This window comes from Scyliorhinus canicula, chromosome 11, assembly GCF_902713615.1.
Source record: "Scyliorhinus canicula chromosome 11, sScyCan1.1, whole genome shotgun sequence".
Lineage (NCBI taxonomy): Eukaryota > Metazoa > Chordata > Chondrichthyes > Carcharhiniformes > Scyliorhinidae > Scyliorhinus > Scyliorhinus canicula.
Window position 1 is genome coordinate 165,995,252 of NC_052156.1, and position 24,002 is coordinate 166,019,253.

At 45.2% G+C, this 24,002-nt stretch overlaps 1 protein-coding gene across 3 annotated transcripts; it reads right to left on the reverse strand.

The window, feature by feature from the left end:
• Window positions 1-2,373: 2,373 nt before the first annotated feature.
• cdnf (cerebral dopamine neurotrophic factor) lies at window positions 2,374-23,781 on the reverse strand. 3 transcript variants are annotated; one of them, XM_038811955.1, is made up of 5 exons: window positions 22,515-22,775; window positions 15,662-15,734; window positions 10,343-10,470; window positions 7,611-7,752; window positions 2,374-2,670 (listed from the first exon to the last, which is right to left on the reverse strand). In XM_038811955.1, the coding sequence occupies exons 1-5, from the start codon at window positions 22,539-22,541 to the stop codon at window positions 2,486-2,488; spliced, it is 555 nt and encodes a 184-aa protein (XP_038667883.1). In that variant the 5' UTR covers window positions 22,542-22,775; the 3' UTR covers window positions 2,374-2,485. The 3 variants fall into 3 exon arrangements, with proteins under 3 accessions (XP_038667883.1, XP_038667885.1, XP_038667884.1); XM_038811957.1 differs by lacking the exons at window positions 15,662-15,734; window positions 22,515-22,775 and adding an exon at window positions 23,630-23,781; XM_038811956.1 differs by lacking the exons at window positions 15,662-15,734; window positions 22,515-22,775 and adding an exon at window positions 13,701-13,902.
• Window positions 23,782-24,002: the final 221 nt, after the last annotated feature.

Sequence of the window (24,002 nt, forward strand, 5' to 3'; positions counted from 1 at the left end):
TTCCTGGAGCAAGGGAGGGATAGAGGGGGGCTGGCGCTGCCCAACCTTTTGGGGTACTATTGGGCGGCCAATGTGTCAATGGTGCGTAAATGGGTGATGGAGGGGGGAAGGGCGGCGTGGAAAAGAATGGAGATGGCGTCATGTAGAGGTACGAGCCTGGGTGCCATGGTAACAGCGCAGTTGCCGCTCTCCCCTAAGAGGTTTACCACGAGCCCGGTGGTGGCGGCGACCCTGAGAATCTGGGGACAGTGGAGACGGCATAGGGGGGAAACAGGGGGCCCGATGGAGGCTCCACTGGGTGGCAACCATCGGTTCATCCCGGGGAACAAGGATGGGGGATTTAGGGGGTGGCAAAGGGGGACGATGGACAGAGTGCTTTCGGGGGTGTGAATCGGAGAGGGGAAGGTGTCAAGACATCTATAAGGTAATGCAGGAGGTGGAGTCGTCGTCAGTGGAGGAGCTGAAGGCTAAATGGGAGGGTGAACTTGGGGAGCAGATAGAGGACAGGACTTGGGCGGATGCCTTGGAGAGAGTCAACTCTTCCTCTTCATGTGTGAGGCTTAGCCTCATCCAATTTAAGGTGCTGCACCGGGCCCACATGTCCGGGACTAGGATGAGTAGGTTCTATGGGGGTGAGGACAGGTGCACCAGGTGTTCAGGGAGTCCAGCGAATCATGCCCATATGTTCTGGGCATGCCCGGCACTGGAAAAATTCTGGAAGGGGGTGGCGGGGACGGTGTCGAGGGTGGTTGGATCCAGGGTCAAACCAGGGTGGGGACTCGCGATTTTTGGAGTTGCGGTGGAGCTGGGAGTGCAGGAGGTGAAAGAGGCCGGTGTCCTGGCCTTTGCGTCCCTAGTAGCCCGGCGGAGGATCTTGCTGCAGTGGAAGGATGCGAAGCCCCCAAATGTGGAGACCTGGGTCAATGACATGGCGGGATTTATAAAGTTGGAAAGGGTTAAATTTGCCCTGAGAGGATCAATACAAGGGTTCTATAAACGGTGGCAGCCTTTTCTGGACTTCCTGGCTCAAAGATAGGCATCTTGGTCAATAGCAGCAGCAACCCGGGGTGGGGGGGGGAGGTGGGGTGGGCGGGGGGGGGGGGGTTCCTAACTATAGTTTCTATATTTTTTTTCGCTACGGTTATGTAACTTAACACTGGGTTAACTTAAGTTGTTGTTAATATGTTGGGTTGTTCATTGAGGAGGGGCAAAGGTTTATGATTGTTGTCATTACTGTTATCGTTGGTATTTTAGTATGGTTTGATGTTGTTGCGTAAATTCAAAATTTTTCAATAAAAATTATTTTTTAAAAAAAGAGATCTTTCGAACCTTTTTGTCTGGTCTAATACAACTTATTTTTCTTGTTTAATATTTTATTTGTGTTAAAAGTTCACCTGTGAATTTGTTCAATAAGTTACCGCAACGGTTTCTAAGAGAATGGTGTATTGGGATTTTCAGAAGGCTTTGATAAGGTTCCACAGAGGATGTGAGTAAACAAAATTAGGAATTGGGTTAATGTGCTGATGTGGATTGAGAATTGGTTAACAGACAGAAATAAGTGGGCCATTCTCAGGTGGCAGGTTGTTACTAATCAGCTACCGCAAAGATCAGTTCCTGGTCATTTCTTCACCCAAAGAGCCTGTGGCCTGTGGAATTCATTACCACAGGAAGTAGTTGATGCTAAAACATTGAATATATTCAAGAGGCGGCTGGATATAGCACTTGGGGTGAATGGGATCAAAGGTTATGGGGAGAAAGCAGGATTAGGCTATTAGAACATAGAACAGTACAGCACAGAACAGGCCCTTCGGCCCTCGATGTTGTGCCGAGCAATGATCACCCCACTCAAACCCACGTATCCACCCTATACCCAACAACCCCCCCCCCCCCCAAAACCTTACTTTGAGGACACTACGGGCAATTTAGCATGGCCAATCCACCTAATCCGCACATCTTTGGACTGTGGGAGGAAACCGGAGCACCCGGAGGAAACCCACGCACACACGGGGAGGACGTGCAGACTCCGCACAGGCAGTGACCCAGCCGGGAACCGAACCTGGGACCCTGGAGCTGTGAAGCATTTATGCTAACCACCATGCTACCGTGCTGCCCATATTGAGTTGGATGATCTATGTACCCGAACAGGCGACGGAGTGTGGCGACAAGGGGATTTTCACATTAACTTCCTTGCAGTGTTAATTTAAACCTACTTGCGACACTAAGAAAGATAATTATTATTGTAGAACAGACATGGGCTCTTCCTGCACTGCAACCAGTCTTGTTTAATAAGTTGCCCAGGAGCCCCCTCTAGTGGCCAGTCAATCTTCTAAATGTTCAAAAACACTGAAAGAACACAAAGAACTGAGAAGACCATTTGAAGTGGTAAATTTATCTTTATGGTATACCATATCCATGGCATGCACCATACATATACTGCATAACATCGCTGAGGTCCAGTTTTCCTTTTAAAAATGTAGGTAATTCTTTATGGTTCACAATTGACATCTAGTTCATCAATGTGATCTTTCCGCGCTAATTCCAAGATTAAATTGATTAACTCCACTTTCTCCACACACGCTATGCATTTCTCTCCCCAGTCATCGAGAATCCTCTTCAGCTCTGCCACTCGCAGTCTGCTCAGTTCAACTTTATTCAATTTCAATTTCTTAGCTATAGGAACACAGAGAAAATCTATTTTAATAGTTACGCCACAATGTTGTTAATGAAATGTCAGGCAGTCTAATACACTATTACTTTTGCTAAATATTTACTTTTGCTAAATATTCAAGTGTCTAATGACACCCCACCAATGGGTGACACATGCAAAACATTCCAGAAATTCCATCATTGACAAATTATCTTCTGTTCAACTACAAAACTTATTATTTTCACAGGGAAATTTTGACCAAGGTTTACAAGTTTTTTGTATCTCAAAAATTACTACAGTAAGAAGTCTTACAACACCAGCTCCGAAAGCTCGTGTTTGAAACAAACCTGTTGGACTTTAACCTGCTGTTGTAAGACTTCTTACTGTGCTCACCCCAGTCCAACGCCGGCATCTCCACATCAAAAATTACTAAGCAGCCTATTCTCCCACCATATTCTTAAAGTTAACTGCAACTTCAGTGTCAGGCATGGCTGAGTGAAGCATTCTTGTTTCTGGGTCAGATGTTGTAGGTTCAAGTTCCATTCCGCCCTGTCTGCCCTCCCAGGTGGACATGAGCTTTCTTGACACTAATTGTGAAGAGGAGGGAGGCTCCCACTGAATATTTAGCCCTCAAATCAAGATCACGGAAACAGATCATCGCTGAGTAAATTCTATGTCATGTTTCTTTTATTATAACAGTGACTACACTTCAACAACTAAATTGGCCGTGAGGTTCTTTGCGACATCCCTGGGTCATGTAAGGCACTATGCAAATGCACTATGTTTCGCCGTTCAAAAGGCGTCTCGACAAATACATGGATAGGATGGGTATAGAGGGATACGGCACAAGGAAGTGCTGAGGGTTTTGGGCCAAGGGTGGTATCATGACCAGTACAGGCTTGGAGGGCCGAAGGGCCTGTTACTGTGCTGTATTGTTCTTTGTTCAAATACAGGCCTGTCTTTCAATAAGGAAGAAAAAAGTCACGAGTTGGATGCTGCGTACATTTGGATTACACTATTATCTTAACATAGAGCATCCATAATTATGGGATGTCAGCCATATCCTTGGCACCCACCAATGCCTTTAGCAGAGATGGTAAGGAGCCACTTATATATGAAGTGCATGGCAGCAGCACCAATATTCACTGTGTATATTGTACCTCAAGATGGGTTTGGGGGGTGGTTTCGCTCACTTCGTGATGAAGAGCAAGGCCAGCAGCACGGGTTCAATTCCTGAACCAGCTGGGTTCATTCATGAAGGCGCTACCTTCTCAATCTCAGGCAACACACACACACCATACCTGCATCTACACACTAAATGGAGCATTAGACGCTGCAGATCCTCACAGATGGAGGACACAGTCTGCAATTCGGAACTATTGGATAACAACTCTAACTACTCCTGAACTTAGTGTTCTTCTGTACCCTCTGTGCTGCACCTTGGCGTGACTAAGTGACTTGTTAAACATTTGTGCATTTTGCTTAAAAGGCCAAATTCATACTGTCCCTTGCTAAAATGCTTCACCTGCTTTTAGATGTCTTGGGTACGTTGCGCAAACTGTTCTTCCTGCTTCTGTTTTGGGGGGATTCAGGATCGGAGGCAAAATTGGCCAAATGCATTTTTTAATCCGTCAATTTTAGTGAAATACACAATGTTCTGCTTCCTGTCAGCCAATGTTATTTTTTTCAGGCCCATTTATTTTCCTGTGGGCAGTTGCACTTTCTTCCCCCCCCCCCCACCCTCACAATGTTGCTCCTTTTTAAATGCCGTCCATCTGCAACCTTTTCCATCTGACAAGTCCACAGCTTAATGGTAACTATCTGTTCTCTGCATAGCTACTGACTGTTAGGCACAATTCCAGCAGTTTCTGATTTCCTAAGTACAAAGTGGTCGCAGCTACCATGTTCCAATCTTTCTAGTTTGCAGCCTGTTCCATCACAGTTTGCACACATGCAACGAGCTGTACAGGCTTTGAAATTGAGGAGTATTGAAGTGGTGTTTGTAAATGAGAATTCACACCTGGCATCATATCAGAACAACAGGAATGCAGTTATATTCGGGACATAGAAAATAAACACAATAAGAAGATATGAAGCAGGGGAGCACTTTCTGCAGCCATGGAACCCCAAGACAGATAAAAAATGTAATTTGCACCTTGCACGTCCTCAATCAGTCCCCACCTTCCGACCCGAACACCATAACCCTTAATCCCTTTATTCTTCAAAAAACAATCTATCTTTACCTTAAAAACATTTAATGAAGGAGCCTCAACTGCTTCACTGGGCAAGGAATTACAGATTCACAACCCTTTGGGTGAAGAAGTTCCTCTAAACCCAGTCCTAAATCTACTTCCCCTTATTTTGAGGCTATGCCCCCTAGTTCTGCTTTCACCCGCCAGTGGAAACAACCTGCCCGCATCTATCCTATCTACTCCCTTCAGAATTTTATACATTTCTATAAGATCCCCCCGCATTCTTCTAAATTCCAACGAGTACAGTCCCAGTCTACTCAACCTCTCCTCGTAATCCACCCCCTTCAGCTCTGGGATTAACCTAGTGAATCTCCTCTGGACACCCTCCAGTGCCAGTACGTCCTTTCTCAGGTAAGGAGACCAAAACTGAACACAATACTCCAGGTGTGGCCTCACTAACACCTTTACAATTGCAGCATAACCTCCCTACTCTTAAACTCCATCACTCTAGCAACGAAGGACAAAACTCCATTAGCCTTCTTAAGCACCTCTAAACCAATTTTTTGTGACTCATGCACGAGCACACCCAGCACTGCACAGCAGCATGTTTTAATATTTAATCATTTAAATAATAATCCCTTTTGCTATTATTCGTACAAAAATGGATAACCTCACATTTGTCAACATTGTATTCCATCTGCCAGACCCTAGCCCATTCACTTAACCTATCCAAATCCCTCTGCAGACTTCCAGTATCCTCTGCACTTTTTGGTTTACCAATCTTAGAGTCATCTGCAAACTTGGACACATTGCACTTGGTCCCCAACTCCAAATCATCTATGTAAATTGTGAACAATTGTGGGCCCAACACTGATCCCTGAGGGACACCACTAGCTACTGATTGCCAACCAGAGAAACACCCATTAATCCCCACTATTTGCTTTCTATTAATTAACCAATCCTCTATCCGTGCTACTACTTTACCCTTAATGCCATGCATCTTTATCTTATGCAGCAACCTTTTGTGTGGCACCTTGTCAAAGGCTTTCTGGAAATCCAGATATACCACATCCATTGGCTCCCCATTATCTACTGCACTGGTAATGCCCTCAAAAAATTCCACTAAATTAGTTAGGCACGACCTGCCCTTTATGAACCCATGCTGCGACTGCCCAATGGGACAATTTCCATCCAGATGCCTCGTTATTTCTTCCTTGATGATAGATTCCAGCATCTTCCCTACTATTGAAGTTAAGCTAACTGGCCTATAATTACCCGCTTTCTGTCTACCTCCTTTTTTAAACAGTGGTGTCACGTTTGCTAATTTCCAATCTGCCGGGACCACCCCAGAGTCTAGTGAATTTTGGTAAATTATCACTAGTGCATTTGCAATTTCCCTAGCCATCTCTCTTATCACTCTGGGATGCATTCCATCAGGGCCAGGAGACTTGTCTACCTTTAGCCCCATTAGCTTGCCCATCACTACTTCCTTAGTGATAACAATCATCTCAAGGTCTTCAGCTGTCATAGCCTCATTTCCATCAGTCACTGTCATGTTATGTGTCTTCACTGTGAAGACCGACCCAAAAAACCTGTTCAGTTCCTCAGCCATTTCCTCATCTCCCATTGTTAAATCTCCCTTCTCATCCTCTAAAGGACCAATATTTACCTTAGCCACTCTTTTTTGTTTTATATATTTGTAGAAAATTTTACTGTTTTTATATTCTGAGCAAGTTTACTCTCATAATCTATCTTACTCTTCTTTATAGCTTTTTTAGTAGCTTTCTGTTGCCCCCTAAAGATTTCCCAGTCCTCTAGTCTCCCACTAATCTTTGCCACTTTGTATGCTTTTTCCTTCAATTTGATACTCTCCCTTATTTCCTTAGATAGATTTACCCTCTTTCTACCGTCCTTCCTTTATGTCGGTATAAAGTCTTGCAAGTCTTCGCCTATTACGTCCTAAATGTTAAGTATGTAGTTCGAGGTTCAATTAGCTAACCGCTCAAGATGGCAGCCAAAAATATTTGTGCAACCTTATGGCTTTCTTTCTAAAACAATTACTAGACTTTACTGACCTCATACTTTTTCAAAATTGAAATATGCCTACTTCGCTTACTTTTATACATTAACGGCGCCGTTCAAATGGCATCTCGACTAATACATGGATAGGATGGGTATAGAGGGATACGGCATAAGGAAGTGCTGAGGGTTTTGGCCAAAGTTAGTATCATGACCCGTACAGGCTTGAGAGGGCCGAAGGGCCTGTTCCTGTGCTGTATTGTTCTTTTGATTGGTGCATTCATTAGTTGTTCAATTACAATTTGTTGGTTCTTATAAACATGAATTCTGAACCAATCACATGCAAATGACGCACACTTTGTAACGAGTATACTGCCGAGGGGTGATGGATACAGACACACTTGACACAAGGTGTATATTTGGAGAAGCAGACAGTTCAGACAAATTACACAGGATGATGCACAGGGTAGAGAAAGCGAGGTTAGGGCAGCATGGTGGTGCAGTGGGTTAGCCCTGTTTCTTCACGGCTCCAAGGTTCGATCCCGGCCCCGGGTCACTGTCCGTGTGGAGTTTGCACATTCTGTCCGTGTGGAGTTTGCACGTTCTCCCCGTGTTTGCGTGGGTTTCACCCCCACAACCCAAAGATGTGCAGGTGCAGGTAGATTGGCCAGGCTAAATTGCCCCTTAATTGGAAAAAATGAATTGGGTACTCTAAATTTATTTTAAAAAAGAGAAAGTGAGGTTATACGTACCATATTTCAGCTCACAGATCTGCATGTCTTTCCGTTTCAGTTTTTCACAAATCTTCAGGACCGGTACATGTGCACTCATAGGACGGGCTATTTCATTCACAATTTTAGTTGCGGCATCACTTGTTGCTCCAACATAGTAGCACTATGTGAAAGAAAAGTTAAATTACATTGTGTATCACACCCATAATCTTATAAATACAGCAAGCCAGAAAAACCTTTCACAAACAATTACAACCTGCTGCTTACAAACTTACTTCTATGAAGAGTACTGATTCACAAAGGGCAAATTGTAATTAACAGAGTACATATTTTAGGGGCAAGTTGTTGATATTTGAATTTTACATTTTTTTTAATGAATTTAAAAATTTTTTAATTTGTATTTTAACAATGAATCAGAGAAGGGAATTTTCCAAATCTTTTCCTGATTCCGTGTCTGTAATTTAAAAAAAATCTAATTTATTCAACACCAACATAATCCTACCTCAAGCTTGGGTATGTTGAAGTACATTTTGAATTCATAGAATTTACAGTGCAGAAGGAGGCCATTCGGCCCATCGAGTCGGCACCGGCTCCTGGAAAGAGCACCCTACCCAAGGTTAACACCTCCACCCTATCCCCATAACCCAGTAACCCCACCCAACACCAAGGGCAATTTTGGACACTAAGGGCAATTTATCATGTCCAACCCACCTACCTTGCCATCTTTGGACTGTGGGAGGAAACCGGAGCACCCGGAGGAAACCCACGCACACACGGGGAGGATGTGCAGACTCCGCACAGACAGTGACCCAAGACGGAATCGAACCTGGGATCCTGGAGCTGTAAAGCGACTGTGCTATCCACAATGCTACCGTGCTGCCCAAGTGAAAATCGCTTATTGTCACAAGTAGGCTTCAAATGAAGCTACTGTGAAAAGCCGCGAATCGCCACATTCCAGCACCTGTTCGGGGAGTCTGTTACGGGATTTGAACCATGCTGCTGGCCTGCCCTAGTCTGCTTTCAAAGCCAGTGATTTAGCCCTGTGCTAAACAGTCCCTCATTTCAGGACCTATGGGAGGAAACCGGAGCACCCGGAGGAAACCCACGCAGACACGGGGAGAACGTGCAGACTCTGCACAGACAGTGACCCAAGCTGGGAATCGGACCCAGGTCCCTGGCGCTGTGAAGCAGTAGTGCTAACCACTGTGTTGCCGTGCCGCCGATGTTTCTTCAGTTTAAACAATATTTTAAACTGGTGAGAGAGGGTATTTCAACCCTAGGGTGATTTTCTCCAATTTACTGAATTTACCAAAGTATTTTTCCAATTTCATTTATTTGTGTCATGCAGACATTATCAATACATGGACATATAGTAATCATTTACACACTTAATCTCACTGATTAATTAGTGCTTTCGTCTTCTTTCACTTAGCTGAATACTTAATATAATTGCAATTGCTATAGAAACCAGTCAATGGTTTGTGTGAAGGAGTAGAGCTTGTCCTAATATATGGGAAATTCATCAATCACTTTCTACAAAAGAGAAGCAGCAAAAGAAAATAAACCAAACATAAATTTAAGCACAAGATGGATGTGGTAGTGGTAATAAAAGTAAGAATATATAACCATAAAAAGCCTTTTAAAAGACAAATACACGTTAGTACGATATTCCTTTGCTTCAATACAATACAACCATCAAAAAAAGCTACTGTCAGATTGTGTGCGTCAGTAGCTTAGAGCATTGGCAAGAACTAACCCCCTGTATATAGGTACCTCGCCTCCACATGACAAATCCTGTGCAGCACTGGTAAACAAGTGGGACAATCAGGCAGCTTCCCACTGCGTGACATTGTCCAATGAAGGTTCAATATACAGCCACACTATATACATTACAAAGATATTATGCAATCATACAAATTACACTACAGGAGGCGGCCAATCAGCCACTGTGCCAGGTCCACATCAGAACTATCCCCTCCAAACACTGCTTGGGTCACTATCTGTGTGGAGTCTGCACGTTCTCCCCATATCGGTGTGGGTTTCCTCCGGGTGCTCCGCTTTCCTCCCACAAATCCCAAAGACGTGCTGTTAGGCGAATTGGACATTCTGAATACTCACTTAGTGTACCCGAACAGGCGCTGGAGTGTGGCGACTAGGGGCTTTTCACGTAACTACATAGCAGTGTTAATATAAGTCTACTTGTGACAATAATAAAGAGTATTAGTATTAATCCCATTTTCATGCTCGGTCCCTCTACTCCAATGTAATTCCTAATCCAGGTCTATTCCTCCAAAATGCTAAATTGACTATTTCAATTGTGATAACGTAATCTATTTCTAATCCATTTGAACTTCTAACCTGGTCTTTCAGTTTGAAAAGCGGATGCTTTGGCACTTTCATTACCAATTCATCAGTGAGAACAATCTTTCATTCTTTACTTTCTTTGAAACTTCTGAGGTTCTCAGAAGGTTAGATGGGGTACCTGCAATAGGGCAGGGGAGTGGGCTAGGTAGTGTGCTCTTTCAGAGGGTCAGAGCCGGCTCGATGGGCTGAATAGCCTCCTTTGTCACGGTCAGGAGTCTATAATAGGTTTTCCCATAACCTCCTCTGCTGAATGAAATCTTAGTGCTTAAAGAGTTTCCATTATTGACAAGTTCCTTCTGTTATTTTAATGAACCTACCTAGCCCCCATCCTTTATCACTGCAGCCAAATTAGCAATCGCACTTAAATCTTAACACGACAACATACTTACCAGGCGGTGCTCCTTTCCTTTGGTATGTTCACACATTAGCATCAGTTCATTTACTACCATTTCAAGTGTCAGCTCCACATCCTGCGCTTTCAAATATTTGTAAAATCTCTCCAGAAATCCAATGCATACTAAATGGTTTTTAAAAAAGTGGGGGAAAAAAAAATCTCAAAAAGAAACATCCAAATTGAAAACATAATTAATGGAAGTTTTTAAAACTAATTACTTTTAAATAACGTTTATATATCTTAATCTTCAATGATGTTATCCTCTTTACACTTTACCACAGAAAGATATCAGCTGTGAGGTTTCTGCTCTGTTTTCAACAACAGTGAACCGCACAATTTAGATTAACAGAAGAAAACACACTTCTTGGACAGCGTTTTAGATTAGCAACTCAAGTAGCAATGCTCATTTTTTTTGCCCATGTGCAAAATCTTACAACATAAAACCTGATCATTAAAACTCAACTATTTGTTTATGAAGCTCAAGTTTCACTTTGTGAAATTTTGAACTGTAATATTGGATCAACATTTGAAGAGGTATCTGGAATGATTCCAAAGTATCTTTGGGGTTATAAATTCTTTGAGGATGTAACCAGCAAGGTGGATAATGGGGAACCTGTGGATGTGGTATATCTAGACTTCCAGAAGGCGCTTGATAAGGTGCCGCATAAAAGACTGATCCAGAAGGTGAGATCGCAGGGGATTGGGCATAGAGTACTAGATTGGATTGAGGATTGGCTGACTGACAGAAAGCAGAGGGTCGGGATAGGCTGGCGAACTGTAACCAGCGAGCTGTCGCAGAGGTCAGTCCTCGGACCTCAACAGTTTATAATTTATATAAATAATCTGCAAGTAGAAACAAGAGTGTAACATAGCAAAATATGCGCATGATAAAATAGGTGAGAAAGCAGGCAGTGAAGAAGAGATAAAGATTTTACAGACAGACATAAATAGGCTAAGAGAATGGGTCAAAGTATGGCAGATGAAGTGAGATTATCCATTTTGGCCAAAAGAATAAAGGCAAAGTATTATTTAAATGGAAAGCAAACTCAAGATGCGCCTGGGCAGAGGAATCTGGGTGTCTTTGTTCACGAATCGCAGAAAGTCTGTATGCAGCTACAGCATGTAACTAAAAAGGCAAATGGAATGTTAGTGTTTATTAAAAAAAGGACTGGAGTATAAAAGTAGAGAAGTGTTGTTGCAATTGTATAGGGTGTTGGTGAGACCACATCTGGAGCAGTGTGTCCAGATTTGAGCTCCTTATTTGAGGAAGGATGTGGTGGCATTGGGGGCAGTTCAGGGGAGGTTCACCAGATTGATTCCGGGGATGCAAGGGTTGATGTACGAGGAGAGATTAAACAGTTTAGGCTTATACTCGCTGGAGTTTAGAATGATGAGAGGGGATCTAATCGAGATGTATTAAATACTAAAAGGGATTGATAAAGTAAACGTAGACCAAATGTTCCGCCTTGTGGGGAAATCTAGAACAGGACGTCACAGATATAGGTTGAGAGGCGGTAGCTTTAAAACTGAGATGAGGAGGAACTACTTCTCGCAGAGGGCAGTGAATTTGTGGAACTCACTGCCCCATAGTGCGGTGGAATCGGAGTCATTAAACGGTTTCAAGGCGATAGATATATTTGATTTAAAAATCGGTTAAAAGGAAATGAGCAACAGGTGGGGAGGTGGATTTGAGAGCAGGAAGAGATCAGCCATGATCTGATAGAATGGCGGAGCAGGCTCGAAGGGCTGAATTGCCCACTTCTGCTCCTAATTCCTATGTTCCTACAAGTATTGAACACAAATGGATTGGAAGGGCCAATTCTGTAATCTTTATATGAAGCCTTGGGAGATTTCAAAATTCCACAATTAATACTTTTATTGTATGGCTTTGAGAAAGACAAATCTGTTTTTTTTGCTTTAGGCTTAATAAAAATATTATACACATGAAGAGCCCCAATATCAATTTTTGTGACCCTTGATCCCCTGCTTCCTACACCCTCCTAACTCCTCTTACAGGAGCTGGTAATTTTCAGCATTCAGCCACTTTTATACCTCGAGCATCATGCAATTTGTTCTTCACTGACAACTGTCGAATATTTTGTGGAGTTAAGGTACCACACCATAGAATTTTCAACAAATCACTGAGATGCCACATCCCCAGAAATGTTCAGGAGTTTGGTCAAGTAGGAATTTCGCCTTCCAAATCTCGGTTATTTCGTCATGATTAAGAAACACGCCAGATTATTCCGGATTGAAATAACACCAGGTAATAACAGGGCTTTTATCACCAGGCTCTGGTTTGCCTTAGAAAAATGGGACTGTGTAGGTGTGTTTTCAACCACCTCCCTGCATCTTTGAGAGAGACAATGCCCTCTCTCCCTAGAAAATATGAGCCCCCCAAACCCATTTAGAAATGTATTCACATTTATATTGTCGTTATTCTTTGCAACATCAAAGCAAGTTCAACGGATACTGATAAGGTGGGGAAATAGGTTAAGAAACAGCGGATTTTTAACAGCAGCAAACGAGATTATGCATTGTTAAAAAAACAAGAATTACGCTCTGAATGGAAGTACACTCAACTGGTGCGGAATTGAAGAGGGATTTGGAAGTACACATTCACAGGAGATTAAATTGCTTGAACAACAATGTTTAGGGGGCAACATGCTTGAAGTATTTAAAGGAGATGAGAAAATGGGACCTGGTCGATAGAAGCAGACCAGTAGTTGACGATCCAGAAAGAGGAGCCACAAATACAAAATAAATGCAAGAGGTGGAAAGAGAGTAAGGAAAACTTCTTTACAGAGTAATCAGGCCGTGGAATCCAGTTCCATGATTAATATTTCAAGTAGAAACTAAGTCAACATTATTTGTAAGACTCGTTCTTGTTTATTTCGGTTGTTCCCATATATTTAATTTAATTATTTTTGGTCCATGGACCCACATACGGAATGTGCCTTTTGAGCAGAGGACCCAAGCTGAAGCAGCCTGCTTGTCAGGACAGTGTGCACCAGGTTTTGTATTTTGAGGAGGAGAAACAGACTCGCTAGCTCCTGGTGAATCTTAAGAACCAGCTTTGGAGGAAGGCAGTTTGATTGGTTGGGAAGGCAGGCAGTGGGTTGGCCAGGGACAATGTTCTGTCTGACAACAGTCAGCAATTGGTTCCTGCATGATGCTTCTGAGAGCTGATCAGAAGTGATTAGATCTTGGAAGGAGAAGAAACAGTTTCTCTCTCTCACTGAAATAACTGTTTTATTGTTCTAAAACCAGTGAACGCCTGGCACATCTTTCCTGTAAACTTGAAATGATCCTGAATTTACCGAAAAAGTAGGCAATCTTGCCAGAGAACCCGCCTGAAGTCTTTAGACCCTCTAAGGAAGAGGAGCCGTGTTTCTCCCTCTCTCGGCTGCTGATTGTCTGCTGTCTGTGTGAGTCTGCAGTGAAGATCATCACAGGCCAGGGTCCCAGGTTCGATTCCCCGCTGGGTCATTGCCTGTGTGGAGTCTGCATGTTCTCTCCGTGTCTGTGTGGGTTTCCTCCGGGTGCTCCGGTTTCCTCCCACAGTCCAAAGACATGCAGGTTAGGTGGATTAGCCGTGCTAAATTGCCCTTAGTGTCCAAAAAGGTTAGGAGGGGTTATTGGGTTACGGTGGAAGTGAGGGCTCAAGTGGGTCGGTGCAGAGTTGATGGGCCGAACGGCCTCCTTCTGCACTGTACGTTCTCTATTCTAAGCTGAAGGGAGCGAAAGAACCCAACTGAAGGCCTAACCTTCAAACAGAAACTAACTGGAAGATATTCACCAGAGTCAAATATCCTTATTCTTTTCTATTATCGTTACCTCTCAACTACCCCTTTCCCTCAGTGTTGTTTGTCAGTATGTGTGTATATGTAATATATATATATATGTATATATATATATATGTATATATATATATATATATATATATATATATAAAAGTTAGGAGAGTTTGGGGGGGGGGGGGGGGGGGGGGGGTTGGGAATGATAGTGGATAGCCAGCTGTATTTTTTTGCCTGTTTAATTATACTTACTGTTAATAATAAAACGTTATTTATGTTTACAAACCCCGTAACTGTGGTCAATTTAACTCAACCAAAGCCACGGGTATCGCTATAAAATCTTATTTCACCTGCGTTGCCATGCAGGGTCAAGTAGGGCTGGAATTGACCGCGCACTAAGCCCGGGTGTTGTAACATTACCTCCAGAAGAGACTGGAGATAAAAGAATATCAGACCAGGAGGCTAAATGTGATTTAAAAATCTTTCCTTACATGGAAGCTAAACAGCGACAGAGGCTGGCTGGGCCAAATGGCCTGTTACTGTATTGCAAATTCTTTATATTTGTAGGAGTCATTTATCAACACAGGTATTGGCTAAATCAAATAACTGTTCCTTCAATGTAATGTTTCAGCTAATGTGGCAGCGATTATGGTCATTCCACACACATTGTATTCAGCCTTTCCAGAATACAGTGAATGTTATAGAAAGATGGCATTTTAGGAATAAGTCAATAAAGGTGAAGACTGAACTGGAGAACTGCCATTTTGTGGTAATACCTGATAAATGGCATTTTTCAGATATTTCCTACTGGGAATGGCACACAAAACTGGCCATCCTTCAGACTAAATCAGGTAACATTACTAAATGGTCATAGAGGAAATGGGGACAGTGGGGGGCACAGGGATTCAGAAGGGAGCACTCATTTGAGCTTGATAGTGAAAGTACATTGTGAGCACAGAGTAACAGGAACTTCACTACACATTCACCCATTGCTCTATCCAGAAAGTGGATGTTGAAATAGAAGCGCTTCAAATCACCAGCATGCATGTGCCTTATTTTGGCAAGCACAAATAATATGTTACAACAGTTTATGTAAATTGAGGTACAGACTTTAAATCCGTCTGTAAACTTTAACACAAAAGTAATTATGCCGTACTTTCTGACCATAGTCATTCAAAATTTGACCTCCAATTCTTTTCTTACTATTAAGTTATGAACCCAAACTATTTTGGTGGCATTGGCAATGTGCGTGGCAGAAAGCCACTAAGAACACTCAGTGGTTGAACAGGCATAACAAGACCAACAAAAACCACGATCAGATAGAGAAGCAGGGGCTGTAGCATGATGCTGCAAAAGAACATGCTTTGATAGCGAGGAAAACTGTGGTACTAAGAGGCACACTGCTACCTAATTAGGACTGCATTCAGTTCCAAACAGAACGTGGAATCACACACTATAGAGCAAGGATCTACTTTCCGGTTTAAAAAAAAGTCAAGACTTCAGAAGTGCACACTCACCATGTACAAAAAATGTTACAATGCACCACTTGCTGCATGCCAGTCTTCCATCATGAATTTCATTGCCTGTGTGCTAAACATGCTTACATAAAGTCAAACAAGTTTAGAACAGTTATTTGCACGGTACCGCAAGAAGTTAGCACACACATAGGGTTAGCACTAGCTTTATCTGATCGGTACAATTTAATGCTGTGCAGTGCACGTTCATTTGTCATTTCAAATTATTCCAACCACTGGGGAGGCCTATAACAACTGGTGTGGGGTTTTTTTTGATATCGAGCATTTTTTAAACACGACCCAACTTTGGAAGGACAACACTCTATAATTGTGTGACTAAACATTTTCAGTTGATAAACAGACTGTACAGAAACTTTCTATCACTGCTATTAAACCTTACCAAAAAGGTATAATGACAATATGACATTTTATAATTAGTAAAATCATGAATACTATTTCTAAAGTTCTATTTTCTGGATGCCAACTGATTTCCACTGTTCAGATACCAGGCTGACTGCAAAAGTCGATGAGTAGCATCAACATTGTTGAATGATCAGTTCGCAGCATAGACCATTCCAGGAGAAACATAACTGCAGCGTTAGCAATTTTTGTTTCCCCATCAGTGTAAAAAAAAAAGAATTAAAGTTACAATTTTCCACATCAAAACTTTTGAGGATCATAGAATGGTTACAGATAGGAGGAGGCCATTTGGCCCATCGAGCCCATCCGGTTTCTTGGCCTTTAGCTGCTCCCACTCCCAACCCTTTTCCTGAACCCCTGCAATTTTGTCCCCCCCCCCCTTACAGGTGTGTTAGGAAAACAAATGTTGTTTTCAGGGATTTATATTTATAATCTTTATTGTCACAAGGAGGCTTACATTAACACTGCAATGAAGTTACTGTGAAAAGCCCCTAGTCGGGTACACAGAGGAAGAATTCAGAATGTCCAAATTACCTAACAGCACGTCTTTCCGGACTTCTCGGAGGAAACTGGTGCACCCGGAGGAAACCCACGCAGACACGGGGAGAATGTGCAGACTCCGCACAGACAGTGACACATGCCAGAAATGGAATCTGGGATCCTGGCGGTGAAGCCATGGTGCTAACCACTGTGCTACCATGTATATTTGCATTAGTAAACATTAGAACTGAGGTTTGGTTTCTGTGGGATATTTGACGTTTCTGTGCTTGGAATGGTAAAACTTGTAGTTAGATTCATGCTGGACAACGGTGTTCGTGTGTGTGGGGTTGGTTTCAATTCCAACTGGGATTCTATTGTGATAGAGAGCGTTACGGCTTGAAAAATCAATAGGCCAGCAGAGATACGTAGACGTTGCTTAACAACTAGAAGCCCTTGTAAGCTAAAACAAAAAAAATTCCTTTGTTCTTCATTTTTATTAAATGAAAACCAGAGCAGTTGCAGATAGACAACTGGAGAAGAAACATCTCTCAGCCCTGCCCGAGGCAAGATAAGCTGTGCAATGGAGTAATGTGTAACAAAGCAAGCTCCAGAGGAACTGAAGGACAGTTGGTTCTAGTAACTGGGAAGTAGAACAGGATACTGTCCACGTGTGCCCCAGGCAAAGTTGAGAAGGAATCGGCTGGTGAGAAGTTGGGTTTCTAAAGTAAGCTTAAAGTTTCCCTAAGTAATCCTAAAGTTTTTACTACAGTCTACGAAATAAATTTTAAAGCAATTGAGAAGACAGTATTGGTTGGATATCAGTGTGTGGGGTTTCAAAGTGTACTTGACCACAGGCAACTATTGTGCGTCAAAGGGACTTTGTATATTAAATGAGGCCGTTACAGTTTAAGATGTACATTGTAATGTGTTAATCTTAAAACTGGTGTGCATTTGTTAAACTAAGGGGTGAGTAAAGGAATATTGTATTGCAATCCAAATTTTCCATATTTAATAAATGTTTTTTTTCTTGTTGTTAGAACTAATTAACGGTCCTGCGACTCTCTTCCTCCACATTTGATTTTAAAAAGGCAAAGGTGTGATATTTTGAGCCATGGTTCCATTCTGGCATTTTCCCATCCAGTTATAACATCAACTGGGATTGTAACAGGTACTTATTTAATTCTCTTTTGAAGGCCATGATTAAATCTGTCCCCAACACACCCTAGATTATAACTACAAGGAATGTAGGAGCAGGAGGAGGCCATTTGGCCCTTCCAGCTTGCTCCACCATCATGTGTGAAACAGCTGATCCTCACATTGCTTTTAGATCTTTTGCCAATACCTTAAATTAGCATCCTCTGCTTCTCAACCCTTCCACCTATGGGAACAATATGTCCTCATCGACTTTGACCAGACCCCTCATGATTTTGAACACCGTTGTCAAATTTCCTCTCAACCTTCCCGCCCAAGGAGAACAACCCAGCTCCTCCAATCCAAGTGCCTGAAGTTCCTCATTCCTGGAACCATTCTCGTAATTCTCTTCTGCACCCTCTCTAAACCCATCCCATTCTTTGGTTGGGAAACTATGGGGAGGAATGAAGGGGTCAAGAGGGAGAAATAAATTTGTTCAGAAGCACGCGCCGAAGTGCGAAATAAAAACAGAACATTATGGGAATATTCAGCAGGTCAGGCAGTCCCTGTGGAGAAAAACAGTTAATGTTTCCAGTCGTTGTGCATCCAAATAGGAAAGGTTAGAGGTGTCAAGGAGGGAGGGAAGAATAAAACAAATTATGTTGGAAGAGTTTACGAATGACAAAAGGATTGATGGTGCAAGGCAAAACAAAAGATGTGTCAAAAGAAATAAATCGCTGTGCATAATCAGAAGCAAGTAGTTTTATCTTCAGCAGCTCTGGCAGCATCTGTAGAGAGAGAAACAGAGTTAATGTTCAAGGTCGATGACATTTCACTAGAACCGGGAAAAGGTGGGGTTGAGATATGTGTGGAGCACGATATTCTCGCGGCCATGTGACTGGACTTCTGATCTGGAAAGAGGAGCCCAAATTCCACAACAGCAGCAGGGAACTTAAATTCAGTTAGTTGAATAAATCTGGAATAAAAAGTTAGTATCAGTAATTGTAAAGCTGATACTACTGGATTGTCACCAAAATCCATCTGGTTCACTAATGGTCTTCAGGGAAGGAAAGTCTGCCAATGTTGGTCTGGTCTATACGTGACTCCAATGTGTTTGTGTCATACCCGTCTTTTGAAACGGCCGAGCAACTCACTCAGTTGTATTCAAGAAGGTGGCTCAGCTCCACCTACTCAGGGGCAATTAGAGAGGGGTAATATATGTTGGTTTAGCCAGAAATGCTCACCTCCATGAATGAATTTTCAAAATGTTTTTACTGTGCAAGTTAAGCGAGTGGGGAAAGAACAAAGGGAAGGCCTGAGGAAAGGTCATTGACCTGAAACATAAACCTTTCTTCTCACACCATGCAGGCTGCCTGATCTGCCGAGTACTTCAAGAATTTGCTTTTCGTTTCAAATTTCCAGCATCCAATGTTTTGCTTTTTATTCTCACCTCTACACCTCACTTTCTCTTTCCCCTCCTCTCTCTCCGTCCACAACATACACCTGTTCCTTCCCCAATCCCTCTATCTCTCTCCCCCTTCCTGTTCCCCTCTTCCCTCGACCCGTCCTCCCCATCCACTACCTCCCTCTCCCCACCTCCCACTCGCCCCCCCTTCCCCCCCCCCCCCTTGTCCTCTCCTCCTCTGTTGCCAACCTGTAACCCTCTCCTCCCCCACCCCATGTCTCTCCCTCCTTGACCCCCCCCCCCTTCTTAGTCTCACTCGCCCTTGCCCGTTCCCTTTCTCGCTCTCTGGGTTGGATTTTGCAGCCGCACATACAGGAAATATGGTACAATTATGTCATGTTGGCAATGCCATGTCACCATGCCAACCTTGAAAACCACGCAAGGGGAGCAACGATGGAAATCTGAAGCGTTCCCACCATTTTGCAATAAACAAAGAAGCAGCTATTGACCTTGTGAAAGAGATGCTTACACACGTTTCACTCACCACTCCATGTTTACACCTGTTGGTTGGGAAGACGTTTGGAAATACTTCTCTCCAGGTACTTCTGATGGCGGAGGGTAAAGCTTGATACTGGCACCGTGTCTGCTACAGAGACAGCTGGTGAAGGTGGCAGCATCTGCATGATTTCTGACTTTGTTTAACTGACTGTTTTAAGCCCGTCATAAAGGTACAGGGAGCTTGAGAGGGAAAGAAACCTTTGAAATAGTCATAACTGACTTCCTGTTTATGGCAAAACCTCCCCATCTGCCCCCCACCCAAGACACGGCCTAGACTCCAAATAGACGCACCGCTAATTGGCCACCTTCTTTCTGGGTGGCAGCTGTTATGGGAGAGGTGTTTTCAGAACCCCAAAATGTATCATAGAGTTCAACCAACCCTCACCTTTAATGGATTGTTGCTTTTGAAGCACACGGCTTGTTCCCCAGGTGTAGGATTATAATTATGGACACGTGGTTTTTAAAACAAAACAATGTTTATTCCATGAACTCAAATTAACCTTTTAAATAAACATTGGATCTCTTAACACCCCTTACTTCAAAGATAACCCCGAAAATAATACAACACTACCCAATCCTGCAAACTGTTCCTTTACACATCCAAAAGACTTAACAAATCCTTCAAACAGAAAGACATTAGATTTATATTCAATACTGAGACCTTTTTACAATTCCGATTTCACCAAAGGATTAAGAGATAGTCCTTCATGGCAGAGATCACCAGCAATGCAGCTCACAGCCACACCCAAGCTTTCTTCAAACTGAAACTAAATCTCCCAAAAAGCAGAAGTGAGCTCAGCTCCGCCCCCCGTGACATCACTTCAGTAATATGATCCGCTTCATTTCTTAAAGATACATCATTTCTTAAACATCCAATTCTTAAAGGCACTCTCACATGACAGCCTAATACTGGATTTGCTGAATTGAAACAGCAAAGGGGGGGGGGGGGGGGGGGGGGGGAGCAGGAGTGAGAAAACCACTCCCTTCCCTTTTAGAAGGATGAGGGGGGAATTTTATTGAAACTTACAGGATACTGCGTGGCCTGGTAGAGTAGACATGGAGAGGATGTTTCCACTTGTAGGAAAATCTAGAGGCAGAGGACACAATCTCAGACTAAAGGTACGATCCTTTAAAGCAGAGATGAGAAGGAATTTCTTCAACCGGAGGGTGGTGAATCTGTGGAACTCTTTGGAGAGTTGTGAAGGTTGTGGAGGGCAAATCACTGAATGTCTTTAAGATAGAGAAAGATAGGTTCTCGATTAATAAGTGGATCAGGGTTTATGGGGAGAAGGCAGGAGAATGGGAATGAGAAAAATATCAGCCATGGTTGAATGGCGGAGCAGACTCGATGTACCGAGTGGCCTAATTCTGCTCTTATGTCTTACGGTCTTCCCAAACTGCCCCCTCACAATGCCAAGAACCGTCCACTTCTATCCCTCCACCCCCCCCCCCCACCACCAATCCCATCTCCCCCCCATCTGCACTATTCACTCCACTCCTCTCCCCCCCCCTCACCATATCCTAACACCCATCTCTCCACCCTGCCTCCCTTTCTAGACACTCCTTGTCACCACTCCCTCCCCTCTCCACGCACTTTCACCCACACCGTCTCCCACATGTCTCTACCTCTCCCTCTCATGGATTAATCAAGGTTAGTTAGCATGGATTTGTTAAGGAAAGGTTGTGTCTGACTAACGTGAGTGAATTCTTTGAACTGGTAAAAGGGAGGATTGATGAAGGTAATGCAGTTGATGTAGTCTACCTGGATTTTAGCAAGACTTTTGACAAGGTCCCACAAGGCAGACTGGCTCAAAAAAATAGAATCCTTTGGGATCCAGGGGAATGTAGCAAGTTGGATACAAAACTGGTTCAGTGGCAGGAAACAAAATGATCATTATTGATGGAGGTTTTTGTGGCTGGTAGGCTGTTTTCAGTGGGGTTCCGTAGGGCTCAGTACTCAATCCCCAGCTTTTACATGTGTTGAGTGTTTCAGCCTCAACCACTGACTTAGGCAGTGAATTCCAGACGCTCACCACCCTTTGAGTGAAAAGGTTTTTCCTCATGTCCACTCTAATCCTTCTACCAATCACCTTAAATCTCTGCCCCCTGGTAATTGAGTCCTCAGCTAGGGGAAGCAAGTCTTTCCTATCTCGGTCTCTGATAATTTTGTACACCTCAATTAGGTCACCACTCGGGTAGCACAGTGGTGCTGTGGCTAGCACTGCTGCCTCACGGCACCGAGGTCCCAGGTTCGATTCCGGCTCTGGGTCAGTGTGGAGTTTGCACATTCTCCCCGTGTGTGCGTGGGTTTCACCCCCTCAACCCAAAGATGTGCAGGGTAGGTGGATTGGCCACGCTAAATTGCCCCTTAATTGGAAAACATGAATTGGGTACTCTAAATTTTTTTAAAAATAGATCACCACTCAGCCTCCGAAAACAACCCCAGCCTAACCAATCTCTTCTCTTGGCCCCACTTTTCTAAGCCCTGGCAAAGTTATTGTAATCTCTGTACTCTCTCCTGAGAAGTGATGTCCTTCTTGTGATGTGGTGACTAGAACTGTACACAGAACTCCAGATGTGGCCTAAGCAACGTTTCTATCCAGTTCCAGCGTTACACCCCTGCTTTTGTATTCAATACCTCACCCAATAAAAGGCATTACATGTGCATTATCGCCTTATCCAGCTGTCCTACCACCCTCAAAAACCTGTGGAGATGCACATCAAGCTCTCACTTACAGTAACTTCATTGCAGTGTTAATGTAAACCTACTTGTGACAATAAAATGATTATTATTCCTCAACCCCTTTTAATATTTTCCCATTTATTAAGTATTCCCTTTTCTGCCCTCGCCAAATACATTACCTCACATTTTTCTGGACGGAATTCCATTTCTCTGCCCACACCAAACTATTGATCTCATTCTGTAGTCCAGAAGTGTTCTCTTCACTATCACCTGGTCAGACTTTGGTGTCATCTGCAAATTTCCCAATCATGCCACCCACACTGAAGTCTAAGCGGGCTGGGTCCCCCGGGGCTGTGGGTCCCCGGGGCCGGGCTGGTACCCCGTGGCTGTGGGTCCCCGGGTCTGGGCTGGGTCCCCGGGGCCGGGCTGGTACCCAGTGGCTCTGGGTCCCCGGGTCTGGGCTGGGTCCCCGGGGCCGGTCGGTCCGGGCTGGGTCCCCGGGGCTGGGTCCCCCGGGGCTGTGGGTCCCCGGGTCCGGGCTGGGTACCCGGGGCCGGTCGGTCCGGGCTGGGTCCCCGGGGCTGGGGGTCCCCAGGGCCAGGCTGGGTCCCCGGGTCCCCAGGGCCGGGCTGGGTCCCCTGGGCTCTGGGTACCCGAGGCCGGGCTGGTCCCCCGGGGCTGTGGGTCCCCGGGGCCAGACTGGGTGGCCGGGCTGTATGGCCGGGCTGGGTCCCCAGGGCTGAGGGTCCCCGGGGGCCGGGCTGGGTCCCCCGGGGCTGTGGGTCCCCGGGGCCGGGCTGGGTCCCCGGCTACCCGAGGCCGGGCTGGGTCCCCAGGGCTGTGGGTCCCCGGGGCCGGGCTGGGTCCCCGGGGGGCCGGGCTGGGTCCCCGGGGGGCCGGGCCGGGCTGGGTCCCCGGGGGGCCGGGCCGGGCTGGGTCCCCGGGGGGCCGGGCCGGGCTGGGTCCCCCGGGGGCCGGGCCGGGCTGGGTCCCCCGGGGGCCGGGCCGGGCTGGGTCCCCCGGGGGCCGGGCCGGGCTGGGTCCCCCGGGGGCCGGGCCGGGCTGGGTCCCCCGGGGGCCGGGCTGGGTCCCCCGGGGGCCGGGCCGGGCTGGGTCCCCCGGGGGCCGGGCCGGGCTGGGTCCCCCGGGGGCCGGGCTGGGTCCCCCGGGGCTGTGGGTCCCCAGGGCCGGGCTGGGTCCCCGGCTACCCGAGGCCGGGCTGGGTCCCCCGGGGCTGTGGGTTCCCGGGACCAGGCTGGGTCCCACTGACTCTACCCCGGGTCAGGCCGCTCACCTTCACATTCCCCGGGCTGGAGGGGCTGCCCGCCCTGGGCCAGCCACAGCAGCAGCAGCGGCACCGGGAGCAGCCGCTTCATGTCGGGCCTGCAAACTGCCTCACAACCGAAAGTAAACAGCGGCCGCCATTGCGGACTCCATTGGGCAGGCGCTGCTCCAATCAGCGCGCCGCTCTCCCGTCCCGCAATCCCATTGGGCAGTGTCTCTCCAATCAGCGCACGGCTCTCCCATCCCGCAATCGCATTGGGCAGAACCTCGCCAATCAGCGCACGGCTCTCCCATCCCGCAATCGCATTGGGCAGGCGCTGCTCCAATCAGCGCGCCGCTGTCCCGTCCCGCAATCCCATTGGGCAGAGCATCTCCAGTCAGCG

Excerpts from the sequence above, each read along its gene's own strand:
- cdnf (XM_038811955.1), bottom strand. The coding sequence starts at position 22,541 with ATGGAATTCCGTCCAGAAAAATGTGAG. Across the intron at positions 15,735-22,514 it reads TCCGTCCAGAAAAATGTGAG|CACACAGGCAATGAAATTCA; the intron begins GTAATGTATTTG and ends AAGCATGTTTAG. Across the intron at positions 7,753-10,342 it reads AAGGAAAGGAGCACCGCCTG|TGCTACTATGTTGGAGCAAC; the intron begins GTAAGTATGTTG and ends TCTTTCACATAG.